This window comes from Mus caroli, unplaced genomic scaffold (genome assembly GCF_978045245.1).
Source record: "Mus caroli unplaced genomic scaffold, Mus_caroli_1 scaffold_2, whole genome shotgun sequence".
Classification (NCBI taxonomy): domain Eukaryota; kingdom Metazoa; phylum Chordata; class Mammalia; order Rodentia; family Muridae; genus Mus; species Mus caroli.
In genome coordinates this window covers 36,095,515-36,115,340 of record NW_028227257.1, presented here as the reverse complement: position 1 = coordinate 36,115,340, position 19,826 = coordinate 36,095,515, and the positions used below count along the sequence as shown (strand labels likewise).

At 47.5% G+C, this 19,826-nt stretch overlaps 1 protein-coding gene across 1 annotated transcript in view; it reads right to left on the bottom strand.

Annotated features, from left to right (window-relative positions):
- Bfsp1 (beaded filament structural protein 1) overlaps positions 1-19,826 on the bottom strand; it is a 35,294-nt gene that overhangs the window by 8,130 nt on the left and 7,338 nt on the right. The window contains exons 3-5 of the mRNA XM_021156425.2: positions 14,223-14,318; positions 11,214-11,303; positions 6,983-7,090 (exon numbers count right to left, since the gene is read on the bottom strand). Coding sequence (XP_021012084.1) covers positions 6,983-7,090; positions 11,214-11,303; positions 14,223-14,318 — 294 coding nt within the window. The remainder of the gene's footprint in view (positions 1-6,982; positions 7,091-11,213; positions 11,304-14,222; positions 14,319-19,826) is intronic.

Sequence of the window (19,826 nt, the reverse complement as noted above, 5' to 3'; positions counted from 1 at the left end):
CACACCCACCACCGACTGGGGCAACCATGATCTTGACAAATGACAGTGGTCACACACACACCAAGAAATGTTTTCAAGAAACAAGGGGATTGTCTCTCAAGAGCTGCTTCACTGTGACATTGAGGGAATGTGTGGAGCCACAGGTCCAGGGGACAGAGACACAAGGCTTGAGAGCACTCTCATTCACCTTCCGTGTTCTTGAAATGTTCCTCAATAAAGGGCAGGAGGAAGAGTGAGGCATGCAGAGAACCTGCATCCTCTTTGTGTATGGAGTCTGGTCTGTACTGCCTCATCAGGGAGAAGCTGCTATTGTTCCCATTGCTACAGATGAGGAGATCGAGGCCTACAGAAGAAATGACTTTCCCATCAACACCACAGCAAGATGCAAACCCACCTGGGCACAGTGTGAGACGTTTCCTGAAAGTGTGGCCTCCCCATCCTATCCTCCCCCCAGAGTAGAGGTGAGCAGTGGGCATCAGGTACAGAGAGAGACAGAGACAAAGAGAGACAGAGAATCGTGGGGAATAGAATCCACTCCAGGGCCCTGGTAAACTACACTGCCATCTATCCCCAGTCAGACACAGCAGCTCTGCTCACAGAATGCACAGGGGACTCAATGTGACCTCAGGCAGAGATTTCCTGGAGTGTTTCAGGCTTCTAAACTGTAAGTCGGGCAGCAACGGGAATCACAGAACAAAGTTAGAGACGAGGTTTTTATAATCTATGATTTGCTTTTCTGTTCTGGCGGTGGATAGTGTGCTGACTGTTGTTTCTTTGAAGATGCCCGTGTTTTAAAGGCTATGCCCTCAGGCACGTCATCCATGCCATGTGTCTCAGGCACTGCCCAACCTTTAACAGGCAGCCAATACTCCATGGCTCCTTAGACCCCATCCATCTTCCTCACTGTCCAAGGAGATGGATCTGTTTATGAAACTAAACTTCTGTCTGCACCAATGTGGTTTTCATAGCTCAAAAACATAAACTACGCATCAGAAAAAAAATATTCAAGAAAAACAATCAGCTTCACTTTCCGCAAGCTTGGGTGTGGCTAAGGAAAGCCCCAAACGTGCAACATCTCTGCACTGTGCTGGGGACGACCAGTCATCACCAGCCCTCGCCAGCCCGCACCGGTTAGCAGAGAATGAGACACAGAATCCGGCAGGTGATTCAACCACATCTCAAAGGCCTGTTCCTGGCACTGCATAAGGAAAGGGATTTCAAGAAAGAAATTATTCATAAAAGACAGGTACCCTAGGAGCCAGAAGAAAGGAAGAGCTTTCCAGGGTTATCTGGAGGGGAGTGTCTAAAGCAGGAGAGAGAGGCGGGAGGAGGGCAGGAGCCACGTGCAAGCATGCACTTCACACTGTGAGCGAGATGAATGCTGTCTCTGCTTAGAGCATAGATGGTCTGTCTCTTTCTATCTCTTCAGACAGCAGCACAGGGCAGCAGGAGCCTTTGCAGGAGCCAGATAACTGCCCTTCTGTGCAGTGAACTCCAGCCTCAGTCCTCTTAACACCAGAGCGCTGTTGGGTGTAAGACCTTTATGTAAAAGGAGGAAGAGACTCTCGGGGATCAGCCCTAGATCTCAGTGCCATGGCTAAATGTACTGAGTAGGTCACAACTGTCAGTAACTGTGGGACCCAATATGGTGCCTGCCTCCCGGGCTTCTCAGCCTTCCTAATGCTATGGCCCTTCAATACAGTTCCTCATAGTGTGGTGACCCCCTAGCCATAACATTATTTCTGTTGCTGCTTGATAACTGTCATTTTGCTACTGTTATAAATCATACTATAAATATTTTTGGAGATAAAATAGCTGCCAAAGGGGTTGTAAACCACAGGTTGAGAAGCGCTACCTAGAAAATGGTGAAGAAAATTGAAATCAGGCAGCATACTAAGTATCCTTGTCCCTCCTATGGCAAGACCAAGGTGAAGATGTGGGCCATAGGCATGTGGCCCTGTGTAAGAACAGTGGCTGTCAGGACCTAGACCCACCATAATTCTGTCACAGTCAAGTGAGCCATCAGAGGACAGAAGGAACTAAAGGCCAATGAGAGCATCACTATTTGAAACCTCTGATAATAAATGGGTTAATCTAGGTAAAGATGATGATGATGATGATGATGATGATGATATATCCAGCATGTTGGCTTTGTGGGTAAAGTTTCTTGTTACCAAGCCTAACAACCTGAGTCTGAGCCCCCGGCCCAAACAATAAAAGGAAAAGAATAGACTTGTGAGAGTTGTCTTCTGAACTCCACACGTGCATGCACATATATGCGCGAGTGCGCACACACACACACACACACACACACACACACACACACGAGAGACGGGGGGAGGGAGGGAGGGAGGGAGGGAGGGAGGGAGGGAGGGAGGGAGGGAGGGAGGGAGGGAGATAAATGTGGTGTGTTTTGTTTTGCTTGAGGGATGGTGCCCTGATCAAGCGCTGATGCTGAATCTCACCACTAGATGGCGGTAAAGAACCTTGATGAAAAAGAGGTCAGGGCTCATCCTGTTTGCCAATCAATAAAACCGTTTTCAGGTCCTGTCAAGACACTGAATTGTCTGTCATTCCTTGTCCGCCTGGAAGAAATTAATCCCCAGGGGACTTGGGCACCTGTGTTTGGCTGACTTGAAGGAGAGGCCCCCAGCTCCAATCTCGGGCTCTGTTTTTAGAAGCATAGATCTAATGCCTGTGGAGCCGCCTCGAGGACTTAAGACAGGAGTTGCCAGACCACAGCTGGTCTGGATGTACCCGTGAATCTGCACTTCTGACAAGTTCCCAGATGCTGCTGATGCTGCTGGGCCAGGGAACTTACCCTGAAGGTCCTAACCGGGAGACATTCTGGAAGTATCGAAAACCTTAACCAGCGCCACAGAGTAAGTTATTTAAATTAATCCTAACCACATAAGCCAAGAAGAAGGAGGAGGGGAGGGGGAGGAGGAAGAGGGGGGAGGAGGAGGAGGAGGAGGAGGAAGAAGAAGAAGAAGAAGAAGAAGAAGAAGAAGAAGAAGAAGAAGAAGCCACAGCTAGAGAGGAGAAATTGGAGGCAGAGGGTTAGACCCAGGACTTTACAGACAGCGCTGGCGTGGAACAGCCTTGGGCCAAGGAATGCACAACCTCTATGACTAAACAGGGTCCTCCCCACTATAGCCTGTCAGAATTGACTTGTACCAAGCACACATACGACACTGAGAGCAAGTTCTCCCATAAGATCCTCCATCAGGGGCCCAGGTGGACCACACACACACACACACTTTATGCCACCCTGGGAGACCCAGAACAGAGAGACCAACCCGCTTGCCCCACTCCCTGACTTACAGAACAGTGTGAAAATGAGAAAATACGCAGGAGCCACGTCACATACATGGGCTGTGACAACCCGTGAAGGTGGCACACCTGAGGTTCATTAGACCAGTAGCTGTATTTTTTTACTGAACAGTCACCTCTCTGGATCCTAAGAGTCCCACTCAACCAATTATGCCTCTGCTGAAAAAAAAAAAATATATATATATATATATGTGTATGTGTATGTGTATATAAACACACACACATATAACAATGTTTGTCATCATTTCCTAAATAATAAAAAATAAAACTACTTATACCCACTCACACTGTCCTGGGTGTTATAAGTTGTTAGGGTTGAGTTCAAGCCTACGGGAGAACTTCATAGTTCACATACAAACACTAAGCACTTCGGAGTCTTGAGCAAGTGTGAATTTCAGTACCTGTGGGGCTGTGAAGACTAATCCCCCTTGGATACTGACAAACAACTATCCACGCCCTGCAGAGCATCATGGACGTGCACTGGTCCACTTGACCACAGTGTGGAAGCACTGTGCTTTCTGTAGAGGCCATGCTTCCTGTTTGCATTTTGCCCTCCTGCACAGCAGTGGTGTGGCAGCAAGCCATGACTGTGTCAGCCAGGACACACCCTACACTCGACAGGACAGGGTGCTGTGTTGTTTGGTTGGGGTGTGTAATAGATAAACGGGCCATATAAAAGCCATGTGCACCTCAGGCTACTTCAGCTTGCCGCAGATTCATCCAGACATGACCCCTCGCGTCACGGACACTGGATAACGTATGGAGGGATTTGGTAACTGGTGACAACTATCTTTATAGAATTGGCTTGCTTCGAATAATTTTTTTGCCTTCAACATTTTATGAGAAAGGATCCACAAACTTCACCGGACTAATAAAATCTAGAGACAGGGAAGGGGACCTAGAGGAGAAAGTGAGACCCTACCTTAGACACAGAGATAAACTGCTAAGTCTCAGTAGTGTCAGAGGCTGAGAACAGGACCTGACCCTCATGAGGTTTCTGTACCTCATGTACTCGGAAACCAGACCAAGCCTGTTATTTCCCATCCAATGAACTATAACTAAGAGTTTGAAAAACATGGGTTTCCAGGACCATGACAGGCCTGCACCTGCTTCCTCAGTCCCATGCACCACACACGCACAATACACACATCCCACATGCAGGCACATGTACCCTACATCGATAGATCACACACTTCCTATACATATCATGGTTTTAGAGCCCTCAAAAATATGTGTGCACACAAAGAAAGACAAACATTCTCCCCCCAACCCCGCCCCACCCAGAACTAGAATTTTCCGTGTGAGGCTAGGGCCTTGATCTTTTTAGTATCTAGGGCTGTGGTTTTCAACTTTGTCACCCAGACCACAGGAAGTGACATAGTTCACACCATAGGCCACATCATACGTGTGCATTTGAGCAAATACATGTGTAGTGAAAAATACACAGATACATTTAAGACAAAAGTTTTCCAGGATAAACTTTGTATACTTCTCACTGCCATGCATTCTGTTACTTCTTATTCCCAGCGCCATAGTGTTGCTTTCGTCTTCTTTTTTATAAACACTTATGTATTTACTGTACGTATATGAACACACTATCACTATCTTCAGACACACCAGAAGAGGGCATCAGATCCCACTACCAATGGTTGTGAGCCACCATGTGGTTGCTGGGAATTGAACTCAGGACCTCTGGAAGAGCAGCCAGTGCTCTTAACCCCTGAGCCATCTCTCCAGCCTGCTTTCTTCCTTTTTAGTACCAGTTAATTCTACTGAATTCATTTTACACTAAATGAATTTCAATGAACAATTTGAAAACCACAGTCTCGGGGCTGGTGAGATGGCTCAGTGGGTAAGAGCACTTGACTGCTCTTCCGAAGGTCCAGAGTTCAAATCCCAGCAACCACATGGTGGCTCACAACCATCTGTAATGAGATCTGATGCCCTCTTCTGGAGTGTCTGAAGACAGCTACAGTGTACTTACATATAATAAATAAATAAATCTTTAAAAAAAAAAAAAAAAAAGAAAACCACAGTCTCGGGAACCGGGACTGGGCCTACACCCACTTCCTCAGTCACATGTAAAACACTTACACAATACACACATCCCACATGCATGCACATATGCCCGACATAGATAGATAAATAAATCATACTTCATATGAACATCACATGCCACACATACACCTGACATTACACACCCCACATATACACACGTATATACACATAGATGCACACATGCACACCCCACGCACCCTTCACATTACACATGCATGCAATATGCATACCATACACACTTTACAATATACTCTACATACATACACAGCAAATACACTCACATCACCTCATATACTCACACACTACCAACAGACCCTATATACACACATACCATATACACCATATACACTATATACATATTACACACACAGAGACACACACCACATTCTCTACATAAACATTTCTCCAGCTCTCCCTTCTCCACTTCCCTCCCTCCCTCAACCCCTTTCAGTCCTCAAAAGAAACCACAGTCACCGAGAAGTATCTAGTCCCTGAGCCATGGTTATGTCCTGGGAAGAAGGCATTTTTAGGTCCTGACTCAATTTCTCTCCTGTGGTCTTTTACTCAGGGGGCAACCACTATTCCTTGTTGCCTGGCAGTGTCTTCTGGGACTGCTGCACAGTGAGCTTTGTGAGGGGCCCAGTGGGGATGGAAAACAGGATGTCAGAGATGGTGATTAAATGAGAATCCAGTTAAGTTTTTCCTGATGCTCTGGGCTCTGAACAGTAGGCCCTGAGTGTCATGGCAACCCAGATGCCCTGGGTTTTACAGTCAGAATTTTAGATCTTTTTCTCGTTTGTTCCTTGAGGGTACCTGACTACTAAATGCCAATTGATTGGTTTGGGATGTGTGGTTATCCAGCTGTAGGAAGGGCAGCATTTAAACCCGACATTCAACGTCTCTGTGTCCATCTGCATGGAAATGAGAGCGTGTGAAGCAGTCAGGGCTGTGAACCATGAAACCCACAACTTAAAAGGAAACAGAACTGTGAGCCTCACACTAGCAGACATCTCATGAGAGGCGAACACTGGTACAAGCCAACCTCCTGCCTCCTTGCAGGTACTCTTCCCAGACAATTCCAAAGGAGAGACCACAGGAAGAGGAAAAACAGGGATGCCCAGATTTGAGTGAATATGTGGTTAAAACCCTGGGGTGTGTGTGTGTGTGTGTGTGTGTGTGTGTGTGTGTGTGTGTGTGTGATTAAAACCCTGGGATGTGTGTGTGTGTGTGTGTGTGTGTGTGTGTGTGTGTGTTTTCTAAGTGTTAACAGGCTTGACAAAGGCAAAGCGATCCATGATGAGATGGGTTAAAGATGTGACTCAATGGAGACAAGAGGAGTGCCACCATGAGGCTGGGTGTCCACGTGTCCCTGTCTCCATCCCTGTCATCCTATGTCCCAGAACTCTTCTTAGCAGATTGCTAAAAGACACATCCCGGGAAATCTCAGCCCAGGGCAAAGCAAGGTGTTTGCTCCCCTGCTCAGAATGCTGTGGTGCAGGGCACACGGGTGTGCTGAGTCTGTACATCACAGAACTGGACACCTCTGCCTTCATGTATCGGTTCAATAAGATATGCTGAAGATGGCTCATACCTGGGCCTGCAGCTCGGCTTTCTGTGCCTGCAGGTGGGTGACTGCCTCTCGGCCCTCCTCCAGCTGGTTCTGCAGGGCGGCCACTTCCCGTTCTGTGAACAGCTTTTCCTGCATGAGGAGGCCAGACTGAGATTCAGACAAAGCAGAAGTGCAAAGATAAAGGAGACAATGAAGGAGTAAGAACCCTTCTTTGTATCCCCCCAAGTTCATGTGCCAATCCCCGATCTGCTAAGGCATTGGTGAGTGGAAACCTATGGAAGGTGATTAGGGTCATGAAAACGGAGCTCCGTTAGGACTTAGTGCTAATGAGAAAACGAAGAGGTAACGGGGACCTACCCCCGTCCCCCAACCACCACCACAAGGCACACAGTGAGGAAGAACCTGCAACAGGTACCAATTCTGCTAGCACCTTGATCTTGGACTTCCAGTCTCCAGAGCTCTGAGCAATAAGCTAAGGGGTCCTGTTCCAACTGCCCAAGCTGGCCCAAACAGGCCCACGGTGGCCACTGTCTGAACCATTAACTGCTCAAGAGGAAAAGCTCAGACAACAAAGAGCAAGAGAGCCAAGCATAGACCTATTTGTGCCACAGACTGGCTAGCCAGACAGACATTTGACTTTCAAAACCTCCGTTTTCCCTTTTGTGAAAAGACCACTGTGGAATGCAGATGCTCATTTGGCTAAGGGTTCTGTGCCTATAAAGATGAAAATCATTTTGTGCTCTGAGCCATCAGCTATGCCACAGTGCCAGGCAGAAACCATCTAGCCCCAAAAGGTGAAAGGCCAGAAGAGGCCTGATGAAGCTGAGACACTGATGATCAGTGGGGCAGTCCAGAAGGAAATCCCCTTCCAGCCTGTCCACAATCTGTCATGACTTGCCTCTCCACCTATTCAAAAATACCAGTGATTCTTAAAGGCTAACTGTTCAGGAGCCCTACCTGCAACACAGAGGACACTGCCTCAAAACCCTAGACACCCAAACCTGAGTCTATACCAAGTGCTCTACATGTTCAAGCCACATACAGAAGGCAGCCCCTGTCCACCAACACCTCACAAGGAACTGCTATAGTGTAGATCTCCAGGGTTCCTGTGTTGAAGGCTTGGTCATTATCATATAGAATTGTGGAAAGAGGGCAAAGCCTTTAGAAGGGGGGGTCCTAGTGTGTGGGACCGTGAAAGGTAGCTTGGTCCCCGGTTGAGATAAGGCTTGAAACCCCAGAGACCCTGAAGGGAAGGTAGGTATTTCACCAGTTACTGGACACCAGGCCCCTGTCACTTGTCATAGCTCCTAATAGATTTGTGGCCCTAGGTCATGTAAGGGCAATGCCCCAAGCCCCTCTACTTATAGAGGACGTGGCCTATGGTCACATGGGTTCAAGACAGATCTCCATTTTAATAAGGTACCTAGAGGACTGGAGGGCTTAGCCAATTCACTTTCCTTCCCAGACACTCCTCCCTGCAAAAGGTGTTTAACGAGAAGTAGAGTATGGTTTTACTCATCCATTTTTTATTTATGACAATAAATACCTTAAAAAAAATGGTCTGTCTCTTTTCGTCGGGATCCACCATGGGGAGCCAAAGAGAAGGCTTTGGCCTATAGAGCCAGCGTCTAATCTCCCGTAGAAGGTTGCTCTGTGCTCCTAGCCTCGATGACCAAGCCCGGCCTAAGACTGCCACCCATCAAGCCAAGGACTCTCCCTTGGGACCAGCCTGAGCGTCCCCCTTTTCCCTGGGCTAGACCTAGCCTGTGGGCCCCCACTCCATTCTCAGCCCTCCCTCATCTTCCAGCAATGCCTGGCTGCCAAAGAGCCTGAAAACCAGACGGCCCCAGCCTTGTGGCAGGCCCGGGGACCCCGAGGCAGCTCCAGCTGTCCCTGCCTCAGACTATGCTTCCCTTCACCCAGAGCAGTGTCCTGGGGCTTCCCTACAGCCCAACACCTACCCAGCGACAGAGTGCGCTAAGCGCAGTTGATCTCCCGAGTCCTGCCTCTCCAGCGGCCATGCCCTGTGGCAGAGCAGACACAGAACCCATAACCCTACACTAGTGGGAACAAGCAGGGGTGTTATACCCTTGAAGGGGATTCTGGGTCCCAAACCCCCTTTATCTTTCTTGTTCTGCTCCTGCCATGATGTGCCACACTGCCACAGGCTCACAACAAGAGGCCAACTGACCACAGTCTGAAACGTTTAAGGCCTGGTTCACTTCCCCCAGCTAGGCTCTACCGCTAGAGGTGCCATAGCCTCCCAAAAGTAAGCCGCCAACTAGGGACTAAGCATTCAAACACATGACCTGTAAGAGACATTTCACATTCAAACGCTAACTGTTCATTTGTGCAAAGGTGACTTCCACAAATTTCCAGAAACAAAACATCTGAGAGTCGATGTAAGAAACCTTCGCAAACTAAGCAGTGTGCAGAACTCTGGAGCTGAGATTCACAACAAACAAGACAGGAAGCTTTCTAAATCTATGCCTTCATCTTCCCTGTGCACAGATGGACACCAAGACAACAAGTATCACCCACCCCTGCCATCAATAGCCAATAGCTCTTAGGGGAAGGCTAGACCCCCCATGACCCCACCCCATGCATAAATATGTTGACCAGCACAGCTTTGTGCAGACCCGACGCAGGTAATGAGGGCTGTTATAAGTTCACACGTGCAGCAGCCATCATCTAAATGGGGGTTTTAGACTGAGAAAAGGATTTTACATCTCTCACGCCTGCCAGAGACCCATAGTCATGAACAGAGCTGGCCTTTGAAAATGAAATGTCTTCAAGTTTCAACTTCATGACCAAAATGCTAAAGAGAAGAAGAAAGCAATCAGTCTGCTACTGTGGGGATGCCTCGCAGATGAATCCCCAACACAGCAGAGTTGAGAATGGGGCCTAGTTGAAGGTTCTTGTCCTTGGGAATGGATTGGTGCCTCTATGAAGAAGCCCGTGGGAGGGGCTTCTCCTTTTCGGTTCTTCTGACGTGTGAGGATGAGAATTTACCCATTTTTTTCCTTCCCACCTTCCAAGAAAGGCAGCCCAAGACAGTCCCAAACCAGAAGCTAGTTCGTTGATTTTGGACTTCCCAAACTCCTGACTGTGTGAAACTAATTTCTGTACTTTATAAATTATTCAGTCTATGGCACTGTATTATAGCAAATCAGACAGGCTTAGGTCCATCCCAACTTTAAGAAACAGGCAAAAGAGGAGAACAGAGACATTGACAAAGAAGATTGATTAAGAGCAGCTAAATCAGACAACGATACCTAGCATCATTAGCTACTGGAGGATGCAAATTCAACCACAACCAGACTCACTACACACCGAGCAGAGAAACCAAACAGGAACCAAGAACGAAGGGTGAGGCAGCAAGCTCTGTCAGGAATATAAAGCAGGAGCTCTCTCAGAGCTAAAGGGACTGCAACCACAGCCGGGTACAGCAGAAACACCATTCGTAGCCTCTGCACATTTCTGCTGGATTCAAGTCCCTATTTGTGAAGCATTGGGGACGTAGAAGCCATGTCTACAATCCCAACACTCAGGAGCCCAAGCCAGGATGAGTAAAAAGCTCCAAGCCAGCCTGGGTTACAGAGCAAGACTGACTCGAAAGAAAAAAGAGGGGAGGTTGGTCAGGACTATAAAGAGGCCGATAGAAAGTAATTAGGGTTGAAGGTCATCAGGGCCCAGTTCCCTTGGTGAATCCTGCTAACTTTATGAGAAGAGAAAAATCAAAGGACACAGACATAGACAGACAAACAGACAGACTCTGTAAGACATTACCAGCAGGAACACTGCACCTAGATGAAGCCCCTTGACCCTGAATCTCTGGAACTGTAAGCCAACACGACCCTTTTTATAGCTTGCCCATACTATGACTGTGTCATAGAATGGCAAGCTATGGGCAATAGAAAAGAGGCCATACAGCAAAGCATTTTGAAAACCACTTCATTTGGCAGACCACATTTCCTAGAAGAAAATACCTAAGGTATTTACGGGACATAGCTTATGTCCCCTGAAATCTATCAGCGTTTACAGTTTGAACAAAGAACAAACCTCACACTTGAATAGCACTTAGAAGTAGGCAGGAGTTAACTTGTGGTAGTTCCAGCAGTCAGACCCAGTGCTTGTCCCTGGACCTCTGAGAAGGTCAACTCCTCCACAGGAATGGGAGTGAAGACTCAGAGTACAGCCCCTCCCTGCAGGACTGGATAGCGTTCCCTGCAGCTGGGGCTCCAGTACTTACCTCCCTCACCCCAGTAACCAGGGACACTTGAGGAGCAGTCTGTACGATCTGCTGCAGGATGGTGATGTAGGTCTGAATCTCCAGAAGATTCTGTTGCAGAGGGAAAGCATTTTCATTAGAAGTTGAGCTGCTGGAATCTCACCCCCTTCCCTATGTGAGCCCAGGAGTGAGTGCCTGCACACACTGGCCCACAGCTGTGGCCACACTCGGAAGGACAGAGGGATAAGCTGCAGCCTCCACGGATGTCATACTGGAGTGGGCATTGCACATTTGCAGAAGCAACGGGGCAGGAGAACCATTGGGCTCAGCTTATTTTGCCATTTCCCTTCAGGTGCCTTCACACACTGCCCCTGGCCTCACAGCACCCTGGATAACAGGTGAGAAGAAAGGGGACCGAACAAGGCCTGGAAGCTACAAAGGACTGTGACAGTACAGGGCAGTGCTTCAGTGAGAGGGCAACTTTAGCCAGTCACGCCTACACTGGATGACTTAGTGGATATGAGTGTCTTCTCAGGTAAGCTTCAAAGTCTCCTAGACTAAAGGTCCTTTTATGAGACAGGGCTAGCCATCTACAGGGAGGCCTGGTGACCTTAAACAGACACTGCACCTTTCCTAGCTCTGAGCAATGACTGATAACACGACTCTCTACAGAAAACAGCCTTGACTAATCATTGGTCAAGTTGTCCAGGAAACTTCGAGGGCCCCACCCCATGAGTGAAAAAGATTGGCCTTCAGGTGAGACCAGTGCTCCCCTCTCTCACGCTATCCCCCACAGTCCTCCACTGATGTAACTGTGGAACAAGGACCACTATCTCAGGCTCTGTTCCTAGGGGCTGACTCGAGCCCTTCCTCATCAGGCTGGGACCCAACAGATAACGAATGGGAGCTTCCCACCATTGTTCTAAGTGCCTGCCTACTTCAGGCTGGCTCCAGACACTGCTCTCGGGATCCGATAAGATAAATATAAGGAAGCTGGAAGGTGTGGAGGAGGAAGCAGGCAAGGGCCTGGTGAGAGGCCGGGAAGACTGCCAGGGAGAGGGTACTACAGTCAGAGTGCAGGGTACACACAGGGAGGTGGGGAGGGTGGGAGGGAACACCAGGCTAGCTGGGTCCTTGCCCAGCTCCAAGCTGTCTCTAAATTACCAAGTTGTCTTAGTCTGAGTTTCCCCAGAGAAAGATCTGGGTGTGGACACAGCTGAGTTGGGCAATGGCTCGGGGCCTTGTGACTAACAGGACAGAGAAGAGGCAGGGAAAGGACACTGGCTAAGCAGGACGTGCCATCAGTTGCACTCCCGTGGGCACAAAGATCAGACTGCTGAGGACCTCCGCCAAGTCCTGCTACCCAGACAAGAGGAGCCCAGGGGGTTTACACGCAGACGCCCATCAGCCACTGAACAAGGCTGCTCCAGGGGTAGAGAAGTTCCCCTCTATTTCCTATGTGAGTGTAGCTTTCCACTGCTACAGTAAGCTCCTTGGCAAAAAGACACAGATACTGTATCAATGAAACAAGGACCCCAAAGAGGACTCCACAGAATGAAAGCTTCCCCAAGAAATTCTAGCCTGGGTGAGAGCAGAGAGAGCCTCAGGACAAATAAGAAACTCCCCCATTCACCCCAGGAACAGGGTCCTCACAGCCCTAGAGACTTGCAGCTAACTAACTCTATGCAGGACACTTCCTGGCTTTGGTTTCCTCTCTTTTCCAAAATAACAAGGAAGATAGGGAACGAATTCTGGTCAGCTGTAAATAACTTTATTCCCTTTATCCCAGAGATTCTCAACCTGAGGGTCCCGACCCCTTTGGAGTAATATGACCCTTTCAGAGGGGTCACCTAAGACTGTGGGAAAACACTACAATTTATAACAGTAGCAAAATTATAGTTATTAAGTAGCAACAAAAATAATTCTGTGGTTGGGGGTGGGGGGTCACAACAACAGGAGGAACTGTATTAAAGGGTTGCAGCACTAGGAAGGTTGAAAACCTCTGCTTTTCCCATTCCTGTGTCCAGATTCCTGCTGGTAAGTCAAGACACAACAGACCTAAGGTTGAGGTTACCATATGGGCAGTTAGAGAAGACCAGAGCCTAAGACCACTGCCTCCCCTCTCTGTTAACCCATGGTTAACCCAGAGCAGCACCAAAGAGGATACCACTCACATTTTAAAGATAGGAAGCAGCCCAGAGAGGCCAGGCTGCTCTCTCACAATTACACAATGCTAGGATGTGATTGTCCAGTGTGCCAAGGCCTCCAGCATCACACCTGCCAGAGGCGTGTAAGGAGTGGAAAGGTTAGGATACTCTGAAGGAGGAGGCTCTTAGCTGAAGGGGATTACAACCCCATAGGAAGAACAACAGTATCAACTAACTCAGACCCCCCAGGGCTCCCAGAGACTAAGCCATCAACCAAAGAGCCTACATGGGCTGGCCCATGCCACCACCCCCCCCTACCCCGGCACCCACATATGTAGCAGAGGACTGCCCCGTCTGGCCTCAGTGGGAAAGGATGTGCTAAATCCTGTAGAAACGTGATGCCCCAGAGAAGGGGGATGAAGAACTCATGGAGGGGGGACCAAGAAGGGGGAAAACATTTAGAATGTAAATAAATAAAATAATTAGTATAAATAATAAATAAACAAATAAAAGAGGTTCCTAAAAGAAAGTGTTATCTGGTTGCCTCTAAGGCAGAGCTAAGAACTGTAAAACAAGCACACACACATATTCTCCCTTCTCTTTATTTTTCTGAGATAAAACAGTAGACTGCTTAATAGGGATGGAGCTGCCAAAATAATTTTGTAAATTACGACACTAAAACCTAACATCGCAATTCCCAGCATATCCTGCCATTGTCTGCTGATGTTCTCTAGGCACCTCTGGCTGGGTAAGTGCTGTCCAGTGGCCAGCTCATGCCAGTTCAGGGTCTGTAGTCACACATTGCTCACTCTAGCAGTCTCCTGTCCAACCCAACCCATGCTGGGTTTTGTAAGAGCAAGGGCTTCCCACACGTGCTGGTTACCTTCTTGTACCTGTCCTTGGCCACACTGATATCTGCCTGCAGAAACTGTGCCTCCAACTGAAGGTGCAGGTTACGCAATAAGGCTTCATCCGCTTCCTGAAACAGACAGACAAACAAAAAAAGCCATGCTAGGGTCACAATGAGCACTTAGGTGTAAAGTGAACCAGTGTAGAAACACAGGGCACGGGGCCGAGGTGGGGACTTGATAAGGGATTCTTGTTCAGTGGGTCTAGATCTCTCTCTCTCTCTCTTCTATACTCTGTGTGTGTGTATGAGTGTGTTTGTGTGTTGTGTGTATGAGTGTGTTTGTGTGTGTGTATGAGTGTGTGTGTGTGAATGTGTGTGTGAGTGTGTGTGTGAGTGTGTGTATGAGTGTGTGTATGAGTGTGTGTGAGTGTGTGTGTATGAGTGTGTGTGTGTATGTGTGTATGAGTGTGTGTGTGAGTGTGTGTGAGTGTGTGTGTGTATGAGTGTGTGTGTGTGTGAGAGTGTGTGTGAATGTGTGTGTGAGTGTGTGTGTGAATGTGTGTGTGAGTGTGTGTATGAGTGTGTGTGTGTGTGTGTGTATTTGTGTGTGTGTGTGAGTGTGTGTGTATGAGTGTGTGTGTGTGTGAGTGTGTGTGTGTGTGTGTGTGTGTGTGTGTGTGTGTGTGTACATGTGAACCATCTTGCATGGATGGAAGTCAGAAGACAACGCTCAGGAGCTGAGTCTCTCCGTCCACCATGGGTTCCTGGGATCCTGAGCAGGTCATCAGCCGTGCACAGCAAGCGCTTTTCCCCACGGAGCCATCTTGCCAGCCCTACATGCTGAGTTCTAAATAAAGCAGTAGGCTACTCAGTAAACCTGGTTGAGAACAGTACTTCTCATTATGCGGTGATTTTGAACTCAAAGGGACATTTGGCAATGTCCAGAGGTACAATTATTGTCAGGACTTAAATGCAGGGTGAAGAAGACTGCTGTAAGTCTCCTACAGTACACAACAGTCCACCACACCACACCACACTCACACAACAAAGACTATTACAGCCTAAACATCCACAGTGCAAGGTTTCAGAAACCTTATCAAGAAAAGGCCAAGAGTATAGACATACTCACATTCCAAATAGCCTTTAGACTTACATACATCTATGTTTGTTTTGTATCTTGCCATCACTACCTTGAATTTCAAGACCAAACCTATATGAAGGTGGAGGGAGAGAAATGACTCCACAAAGTTGTCCTCTGACCTTCACACAAACACACACACACACAAACACCACAGCATGTAACCCCACCCCTCCCCCACATTACATCACACACACACACACTTATATATACATACAATAATAATAACAATAATGATAAAATAGTTTTAAAGGTTGTGCTCATATCTGAAATTGACTTAAATGCTTCAGTATGTATGGTGTGACGTAGATCTGTCAGGAATCTGCCTAGGCACACCTGCCAATACCTGAGACATTTGCCAAATGGTTTTGTACTGACCTCTTAAGAACTTTTCATGATGAATGCTAGTAATGGCTTTTTATTAATAAAAGTAGATACAGGTTAGGTCAAACTATTTAAGAGACACTACTCTCCAATGAGAGAGTTAGAATAACCAAGATAAGTGGATGGCCAGGGGTTATTGAGACACTTTGACTGTTAGCCCAGCAGAGCTCTTGGAATGCATTCTCTGGAATGTCACTGGATTCCCTAAATGTTCTTATTAAAAGACCATAGATGTAGGAAGATTCCTGATATCTGATGCTGACAGGCAGGATACAGAGATTCTGACTCTACAGTGGGACCTGCCTCAAGTGGCCTTCCTAGACACTGCTGTCTTCACACCTGTGACACTGGAGAGTCAGAGCTGCAGGGAGTCTACTCATGCCCCCATGGGATTTTGGGGTCTGTGTCAGAACAAATACTTTGAATGTATGTATGCCTCACCTCCTTCAGGAATAGCCCTTTGATGGGTAGGGGCTCACCACCCTGGAGCTGGAGTTATCTGGGACAGATGTGGAGTGTCAGAAAAAGACACAAAGCCAATTTCTCGGATGTTTTCTACTTTGCCTCGGTCCCTTTTAAGCCCTATAGGGTTAGGATGGGCTAAGTATAAGTTACTCTTATTGATGCTCCGTTTTTTAACCAAAAATGAACCTATATTTGACCCGCAATTACTGAAGAATTAGAAATGAAATTCCACGCACCCCTTGTCCCTTGCATTATTGCTAAGAGAAATCAAACACTCGGAATCTTATAGATGGGAGAGACCTTGGAGAACATTGGTCTGCTCACGAGTTTTTTAAAGCCAGCCATACCGTCCTTCAAGTAAAGTGTACCATGGAAGTCACTGTATAAGATCAAAGCAAAGGTGCTTCGTTTATTTTTTTCCTTTTAAGATGAACCTTACACATGCTAAGCACACTGGATCATCTTCCTGCAGATCATAAAAGAACACAGACAGCCCATCAGTCCAGCAGTTCTAGTCCCTTCATGGTCCTCCAACCAAATCCATCGAATGTATGGCTCTGGCAAGTACATTTCAAGCCTAAAGTCTTTTGGAGGGAGCAGTGGGTCCCTCCATTCATTAAGGGAAACTAACAGATGGTACAGGACTTGAGCTTTTCTGGGATGCTGAATGGAGAGCTCCTCCTACCAGACAGACACCTACCATCCTTCCACACCTACCCCTGGGGATTAACGCCAGGGCCAGCACTGGCTCCCACAAAGCAATATTTCAAAGCCGCCTGTCACGATAATAAAAATGCAATGCTTGTCTTTACAGTAGGATAATCAGGTGCTTCTGTAAGCACACGTCTTGCTTGAAAGACAATCATGCTCCAAACTGCCCGGAAAATCCCAGAGGAGATCCAGCAGGTCTGCACTGCGCAGCTGCTGATATGATGAGAATTTATTTTGGAAGCGTGTTCTTTTATTTGTGCCAGAGCACAGAAATGTGTAGACGCTTGTGTTTTCATTATGCCTGAGATGCTGTCAGCTGAATTTTCAAACGCTGCAGCAACAGAGGCATCTAGAGTTTTCAGAACTGACTGCCTGTGTCAACTGTCTAATTTGAGAAAATAATCCAACCCTGATACTGTGTGAGCTCAAAACAAGGCAGACGTTCACAAAACAGATGACACCATGAGAGAGCCAGCCATACATGCAAAAGCTCGTGGGGATTCCAATACCCACTCCAGGTGCTGAGGACACAGTGAAGTTCCCCATGACCCGGGATATTTACAGCTCCACCCGCACTGTGCTGGGGATGGAAACCAAGGTTTTGCGCATGCTACGAAAGCACTTTCCTACCAAGCCATTTTTGAGAAAGGAACCAGAGAGACAATTAAAATTCAAGGCACCCTTGACAACTTCAAACCCCAGCTGCTAAGAAATGGAGAACCAAGTTCATTAAAGCCACTGATTAAAGCTAGGATTTAATTTATAAACACTTTTCCTTCAACTCCGGAGATCAAAAAAAAAAATCTTCCCCAAAAATGTTACAAGTTGCTCTCTGTGTCTGTCTGGAGGAGGCTCTGGGTGAGCTGAGGCTCCTCTCCTTGGCCTCATTTCTGTTTTCTGCTCTTCCTCCACCTTCCTTTCCAGAAGGCCTCTCCACCCTCCAGCCTCCTCCTAGCCACCTCCCTTCCCAGCCCCGCTCCCCGCCCCCCAGAGTGAGGAATTCTTGGTAGAAGCTGGTAGAAGCTGGTAACCCAGACAGTGGTCGATTCATTTTCCATCATTACTGCCCTGGACCTCAGTGCCTCCTGCTCTTTCCCACAGGCAACGTCAGAGGCCAGTAAACTGCACGGTGTGAGCCAGCCTTTGAATGTTTTTCATTGTTTTTAAGTAAAGCCGTGTACCTAGAAGTCGAATCAATTTAAACTGTTCAATTTAAAGAAAAGGGGGAGAGTAAGGCTTCAAAGTCCACTTCTTAGAGCCCTCTCAACCGATAAGCAAACTTGGGAATCATTGGTAGCTGGTAATCTTCTAAGTACACTTGTGTGGCAATGAATTATAGAAGCTGTACAAGCCTCAATGTTTATTTAAAAGCCATCTGCGGTTCTTGCTCCATCAAAGGCTGAGCATGTGACTAACTCTGGCCACACTGTTTTAAGTGTTATGTTGAGGGTTTAATTTCCCTTCAAAGCGGGTAACAAAGAGTGACCTGCTCTAATGTATGTGCTGTTGAGAGCCAAAAATGTTCTGGTCCGGAAGTCCAATTGCATGAGCAATGTGAACGTATGACAGGAGTGTGAACAAAGAATCAAAGGCTGAATCAAAGTCTTTCCACAGCCACACCCAAGGGTGAAATCGTCCTGCAAGTGACATTCCAGGAAATGGCCCTGAGACTAACGGGAGAGGCAAAGAGTCGGTCTGACTAAGCAAATATCTCCAGACTTGTGCAGCAAAATCTTTGACCCAAGCCTGGCAAGATGGCTGAGCAGTTAAGATACTTGCTGCCAAGGCTGAGAACGTGGGTTCAGCTCCCAAGATCCTGTGGTAGAGGGAGAGAACAGACCCCCTGAAGGTGTCCTCTGATCACATGCAATGGCACATGCGCCCACATACAAACACACAACAACAACAAATGTAAATAACACATGAAATCACTTTTCTGACCAACAGGGTGAGAATTCCACTCTTCCAACCTCCTTCTCAGCTGATGACACCCATCCACAGACAGAGAACAATGGGATACAGAGAGCTAGCCAGGCAGACAGATCACCATTGTGAACAAAGCTCAATCCGCCTAGAAACCCTGGAGACTTGTGGAACTCTCTCCTCGGAGGAAGGAACAACTGGGGAACTTATTCACACACTGCTGACCCTCAATGAGTAAGGTTCACTTCCTGGAGTGTGCACACCCATGCTTCTGGGCTGAGTGAGTCACGTTCCCACAGCAAGAGGCGCAGGAAGCCTCCTTGTTCCCTGCACATGTGCTAACCGGGTCAGGTGTCCCAGGATAAGGATCCACTATCAAGATCTGCCTCTCACCTGCAGCACATGACTTTGTGTCTGGCTTCTGAGGGACTGTTTCTCTGATAGTCATTAGGAAGTTGAGAATGAGCCACAAATACAAAATACTCCGGCCTGTGCCTACCATGCACGGGATGCAGGGTTCAGCAGCTGCTTAAGCTCAAGGGAGTTTGTCACTGGAGGAAGAAGCTGGGCTGATTTCTTTCTGAGAGTGACATCTGCCCCATCAATAACCAGAGGCTGATCTGGCACTCCCACAAGCTGACCCAAGGACCTTCCCAATCCAGTGTTTACATGGCTTCACTTAACCCAAGTGCAGTTACTGTCCACTCTGGGTTTTCTTTAGGTTGATTCAGGGTTTTTTTTTCCTTAGGTTTATTTGAAATGAACTTTTAAAATGTAATATGCTTGAAATAAAAAGCAACCATAAAAATTCATAATTCAGGAGGCTGGAGAGATAACTAAGCAGCTAAAAAGCCCACGCTGTTCTTCCAGGGGGCCCACGTTCAGCTCCCAGCACCCATGTCAGGTGGTTCATAACCACCTCTAACTCCATCTCCAGGGGACCGGATGCCCTTTCTGATCTCCATGGGTACCTGCAGACACGCGGCATATTCTCACACAGTCACATACATATATAC